General features: G+C 42.9%; 1 protein-coding gene across 3 annotated transcripts in view; it reads right to left on the bottom strand.

The window, feature by feature from the left end:
• Window positions 1-1,391: 1,391 nt before the first annotated feature.
• Window positions 1,392-6,500, bottom strand: part of ST6GAL1 (ST6 beta-galactoside alpha-2,6-sialyltransferase 1) — a 122,826-nt gene continuing 117,717 nt past the window's right edge. For all 3 annotated transcript variants that reach the window (XM_030215759.1, XM_030215760.1, XM_030215758.1), the window contains exon 7: window positions 1,392-1,837. In XM_030215759.1, coding sequence (XP_030071619.1) covers window positions 1,596-1,837 — 242 coding nt within the window. In that variant the 3' untranslated portion in view covers window positions 1,392-1,595. The remainder of the gene's footprint in view (window positions 1,838-6,500) is intronic.

The following is a 6,500-nucleotide window of genomic DNA, read 5'->3' as shown; positions in this document are numbered from 1 at the left end:
GTGTTAGTACCTAACGTAGCTTAGTAAAAGAGCCTCTGAGTTTACCACAGAAATGCTGACATGACCATTTATTTCCTTGCGCCTCAATGATTTGAAAATGTCCAAGCTTAATAATTACCAAATATATTTAAGAAAAGCCTGAATTTGGCAACTAGTTCTTATGTTCCCGATTTCATATGAAACAATTTACACTGTGAGACACAAATGTGTATTTTCAAACAAAACACATGAAGAACAGATACCACTTAGAACATTTGAATAAATCATTTCCTCTTATGTACCTCAGGACATTTATAAAACTAACCAAAAAAAAATCCTTCCAAAATGAAGTTAATTTGAGGTCAAAGTGTTTAAATGTTACAAACCAACTTTTCAAACACTTCCCCTTTAAAAAAACCAAAAACAATCAGGGCATCCATTCAAGGTGAAAACAACCCCCATTATTAAAGCTATTTAACCTGCCAGATACGGCCGCTGATGGGTTAAATAGCATACTGGCGCCTAACTGCTAGTATTCAGCGGCAGATAACTGGTTATCTCTGCTGAATATTGCCGGTTAGCACCTAGTGCATAACTGGCTATATCGTGTGACTTATCCAATTACACATCGATATTCAGCGCCTAACCTGATAAGTTTAGCGGTCAAACAGGATTGCACAAATAGCAGTCCTAACTAACTGCTAAAAAGTTAATTGGGCAGCGCTGAATATTAGCATAGCCGGTTCATTTTTTAGTGGTTATAAAAATCCAGGATATTCAAAGCTGGTCACCAGAAATGGCCCGTCACTGATTATCCAGGTTAACACTGGCGGCAGACAAAAGCACTGCCCTCTGCCGGCTGAATAATGGGTCCAAAGGTCTTTGCAACCCAAAGAATTTCATCACCATGAGGTTCTTTTACGGGGCAGTGTCTCCAAATGTTTTTTTTTTTTTTTGCATGAAAACAGAAAACAACTACTCAAAGTGGAGGAACACTCAGTCCCTACGAGCATCGGCAGAAGAAGTCCAAAGAGTAGGGTAGATTGGCTATTCCTAAAAACACCAAAGGAGAAACTTGCTCAAAAGAATCTTTATTTGAACATCAACAAAGGACTCGACACAGCTGCTGTGTTTCGGCGCAGAGGCGCCTGCCTCAGGAATCTTATGGTGTAGGTTGTACAATTGCAAATGGTATTTCCAAGACCACAAATAACCATAAGCAAATTGTATTTGTCCTAGGTATAAAGTGAATGATTTCAGCACATTTAATCACAAACCGGCTTGTGATTCCATGTGCTGAAAGCGTTCGCTTGATACCTAGGACAAATACAATTTGCTTATGGTTATTTGTGGTCTTGAAAATAGCATTTGCAATTGTACAACCTACACCATAAGATTCCTGAGGCAGGCGCTTCTGCGCCGAAACACAGCAGCTGTGTCGAGTCCTTTGGTGATTTTCAAATAAAGATTCTTTTGAGCAAGTGCCTCCTTTGGTGTTTTTTGGAAGAGCCAATCTACCCTAGTCTTTGGACTTCTTTATTTTTGTGCAAACCATGACAGTAATGAACCTCACTCCTAAGCCAGGGTATGTGGAGTATGAAGTTTTCTCTTTGAAGCTAACAGTGTATTTTTCTAAAACCAGGCAAAGTCACTCTGCCCTTCACATAAATGTGTTCATCCTCTCCTTGACTGATCTTCTTTACCAGGTTCTTCTCAAACAGCAAGGGATGATAGGCACCCATGACACAAGCACGATCTTGAAACTTTTGATAGTAATGGCAAATGTCCGTCTGTCGCTTTGAAGGGATGAATTCATACACATTTACCTCATCACAGAGATCCATCATTAGCAGAATACCTGAGTGGGAAAATGACCAGAAATCAGATCTACAAGTGAAGGCCATTTAGGAGTCAAATTTCAGCCTGCACAGTACGAGTGTATACTCAACAATTTTAAATTCTGTTTTGTTGTTTGTTTCATTTTCTTTTTTGAAGAGTGTGTAATGAAATGAAACAAACAACTAAAGAAAACCCAATAAACAAACTGAAAAACAAAAAATGAAAAATAAAAACAAAATTATAGTCCCTTACCCCTACCACAAAAATTTAAAAAGAAAGGCCCCCAAAGATCAGAAATGAGTCCTCCTGACCTTCCACGCCCCATTACATACCCTATCTGCAGCCAATGAGACTACTATGGGCAAGTACCATAGATGGGATATACCATGCAGAATATACTGAAAAAGAAAATGGTGCTGGTCTCGGGTTGGTCAGTGCCATTTTGAAAACTGGGGCAGGAGTCACAAGGGATCACTCCTGCTCATAAAAGACCTGGTTAAAAATCAGAGCAGAAGAGTCTCATATAAACAACAAGCAAAGCAAAATAAAAAACAAAAGTCAGACCGAAGGGTGGACAACAAAGTTTAATAAAACCCATTACAAAAACAAACAAAACATAAAACCTGACATGACCATGTTTCGGCTCATGCACATTTACAAAATCCTTTTGAATATTGGACAACTAATGATGCACTGAGGTGTCTGGTCTGATTTATTTAATACATTTGTACCCCACGCTTTCCCACACATGGCAGGCTTACATAGTAACAATATAAAGAATTACAGAGTCGTAAGAAAAATATACAGTTTGTGGTAAACGCAAAACTAATGGGGTTAACGGATAAGTAAGTAAACATAGGAGGAATTGGGTTCGGAAGGAAATGAGCGTTGAGAGGTAGGCGTAGAAAGATGGAAAGGAATGGACATGGGATGGCAAAAGGATAATGGGAAACATGGTCGGTGTATAACTATTATCAATAAGAATCATGTGGACAAGTTTTAGTTAAGTTGGATCGTTAGGGTAGGCTATCTTGAAGAGATGGGTCTTCAGTGCTTTTCTGAAGGGCAAAAGGCCGTGAATGGTATGGATAGGTCTTGGTAGAGCTGGCTACCTAAAAAGGAAAAATTGGATGCGTAGAAGGATTTGCACTTAATACATTTGCAGTTGGGGAGGTGTAGATTAAGGTAAGTACGTGAAGACGTCAAACTGTTCCTGGCTGGGAGGTCAATAAGGTGATTCATGTAGGTGGGGCCTTCTCTGTGTAATATTCTGTAGATCATTGTGTGGACTTTGTGAAGGGGAGGACAAGGGGGTGGAGCAGATGGAAGTGGAAGGGGAAGAAGTGAGGAGGCTCAAGAGCAGAAGGAGACAGAACAGAGCCTTGCCTTTACTACTTCCCCAGAGAGAGAGAAGAGAAAGGGTAGTGCCCCCTGAAAAATGGAGGAGAGAAAAAGACTACACTACCCAGCAGCCCCGGCACAAGCCCTGGTACAGAGATTACCTTCCCCAGCAGGCCACAGGGGAGAACTCTGACAAGGCAAGGGAGGGGCCCCTGGAGGGTAATCAAGTGAAAGAGGAACAGCTGAAAAGTGGGTGGGACGAGGAGCCTATGGAGTGGCAAGAAGCCGAGGAGAGAGAGAGAGGAGGGCCCGGAGGAACCAATGAACCTCACAGCCTGGGCTCATTCCTTAGGGAAAAAACTGAGAAAGCAGGTGAACTCGTGGTATGGCAGCTGGACTGCGAAGGGAAAGAGAGAGGGTCATGCGGGAGCAGGGTCAGTGTATTGAGAGAGTGACCCAAGAAAGGGTGGGACCTTTTTTCTCCCCAAAGCGAGTTCAGGCTGTTTTGAACTGTGTGTTAAAGAGTGCTGTTTGAAGAGGGATTATCGACTTCCCCTGTGTGAACTGTTCATAGCGGGAGGAAGCTGTTTGTGGGAAAGTATTTGCTGAAGCCTGAAGTAGTTGTTTATTGGGAGCTGTTTATTGGGGACTGTTTTCCAAAGCACCAGGAGGAAACCGGGAGCAGTTTCTTTCTTTTTCTTGTGGTTTTTTTTTTTCGAATGCCCTTCACGGACACTTCCTCCCTTTCCAAAGGGTAGGAGGGGGAGAAGGAGAGCACGGGGCTGTGGACTGCTTAGGGTGGAACAAACTGAGTTCTGGAAGCAGTGGAGTGGAGTTGGTTTTTACCCTACTGTGCTGTGGCTCTGAAAGGAGAAACAGTGGGATTGTGGTTTTTTTTTTGCCTGCTTTATTTCTGAACTGCTGGACTGTGAATCCCAAGGGAATAAAGATACTGACTGATTTTGCTTTCTGGAGTTTGGATTTCTTTGAGCCCTGCCCTGTGGACTGCAGTGGTCCAGGAAGCTGAGCCAGGTCTCCTGATTCTTAACCGGAGTGGCCAGGGCAGAGGCAAGATCCTGAGGACCCCGGAAGGAGGGACGGATCTTTCACAACTTTAAAGTTAATTCTTTCTCTGATGGGGAGCCAGTGAAGTTTCTCTCGAAGAGGTGTTGCGCTGTCAAATCTTGACTTACTAAAAATAAGTCTGGCTGCTGTGTTTTGGGAAGTCTGGAGCTTTTTCAATATTAGGGACTTACAACCTAGAAAAACACTACTGCAGTAATTTACGTGTGTAAGAGCAGTGGATTGTACTAGGTTCCGGAAGGTGTCTAAGGGAAGATATAATTTCACTTTTTTCAAAATCCACATTATGTTAAACATTTTCTTGTTGATGACTTTAGCATGGTTTTCAAATGATAAATGACTATCAATCGTTACTCCAAGGATTTTCAAGTTGTCAGATATGGGAAGTTTAACCTCTGGGGTGCTAAGAGTAGTTGGGATGAATGGAGAATGTTGAGAAGATAGGACTAAACACTGTGTTTTCTCTTTATTTAATTTCATCCTGAAACCATCAGCCCAAGAGGTTAAAGTTGTCATACCTATGTTAATTTTGTCGTTGATTTCAGATAGGTCAGTTGTAAAAGGGATGATAAGAGACTTCTGTCAGTCGTAATACACACAACCTCCTTGATTTGGAGAATCCATTTGTATTTACATCATTTCACATCCAAGCTGTTTGTTTCCAAAGACAGATACATCTGACATTTTAAACCCCTGAAGCAGCTGCAAGTCGAAATACGGCACTGTCTGGTTTTATGTTTTTTTGATGTTTTATTAAAATTCTGTATCCAGTGTATAATCTCACATTCATTGTTGATTTTAATCTTGAATTGATAATGAATATGCCTGTTGGACAGACTGGATGGACCATTCAGGTCTTTATCTGCATCACTTACTTCAATTCAATTTAGGTCTTATATACCGCTAATATCCCCTGTTTAGGGTTCATTGTGGTTTACAACATTAGTGGGACAACAGTTACAGATTTATAAGTAAGACATTGGGTGAATACATTCTTATTGGTTAGATATAGTGTTGTTAAGCGTTATGCAGTAAGATTATAGTCTGTGTTAAATTAAATTATTTCTAAAGTTATTGGGGACTAGGAGAGCCAGTGTGTTTTTTCTAGCGAAAAAGGTGCTGGTACTCAAATGCCAGGCCACCCTTCAGCAATGGGGTGATCACTGAGGGACCTACCCCACAATAGCCAGGCCCCTTGCAACCAGTCACAGAATATATGACAAGGCATAATTGGTGTGTAGAGCCTGAGCTCTTTTATTAAAACTTGGGGTCCATGGGTCAATTTTAGCAGACAATGGAAAAGGTGCCGGTACTCAGTACCCCAAGTACCCACTCAAAAAAAGCCCTGAGGAGAGCTATTGGTCATCCCTGGAAATGAACTAAGGTAGTGGTTCGCAAACCTGGTCCCGGAGGCACCCCAGCCAGTCAGGTTCTCACGATATCCACAAAGAATATTCAAGAGCAAGTATATGTTACTATCGGGCTCATTTTCAAAAGAGAAGGACGCCCATCTTTCGACATAAATCGGAAGATGAGCGTCCTTCTCCCAGGGTCATCCAAATCGGTATAATCGAAAGCCGATTTTGGACGTCCCCAACTGCTTTCCGTCGCAGGGACTGCCAAAGTTCACGGGGGTGTGTTGGAGCCATAGTGAAGGCGGGACTTGGGCATGCCTAACACTTGGACGTCCTTCACCCATAGTCGAAAAAAACAAGGACGTCCCTGATGAACACTTGGACGACTTTACCTAGTTGTGTTTTTCTTACGACCAAGGCACAAAAAGGTGCCCGAAATGATCAGATGACCACCGGACGGAATCGGGGATGACCTCCCCTTACTCCCCCAATGGTCACTAACCCCCTCCCACCCTCAAAAAACATCTTTAAAAATATGTCCTGCCAGCCTCAGATGTCATACTCAGGTCTATCACAGCAGTATGCAGGCCCCTGGAGCAGTTTTAATGGGTACTGCAGTGCACTTCAGGCAGGCAGACCCAGGCCCTTCCCCTCTACCTGTTACGTTTGTGGAGGAAACAGCGAGCCCTCCAAAACCCACCACAAACCCACTGTACTCACATCTAGGTGCCCCCCTTCACCGTAAGGGCTACGGTAGTGGTGTACAGTTGGGGCTACTGGGTTTTGGGGGGGGGGGGGTTGGGGGGCTCAGCACACAAGGTAAGGGAGCTATGTTCCTGGGAGTAATTTCTGAAGTCCACTGCAGTGCTCCCTAGTGTGCCCGGTTGGTGTCCTGGCATGTTA

Source organism: Microcaecilia unicolor, chromosome 10, assembly GCF_901765095.1.
Source record: "Microcaecilia unicolor chromosome 10, aMicUni1.1, whole genome shotgun sequence".
NCBI lineage: Eukaryota > Metazoa > Chordata > Amphibia > Gymnophiona > Siphonopidae > Microcaecilia > Microcaecilia unicolor.
The sequence above is the reverse complement of the archived record's forward strand: the minus strand, read 5'-3'. Positions and strand labels throughout refer to the sequence as shown.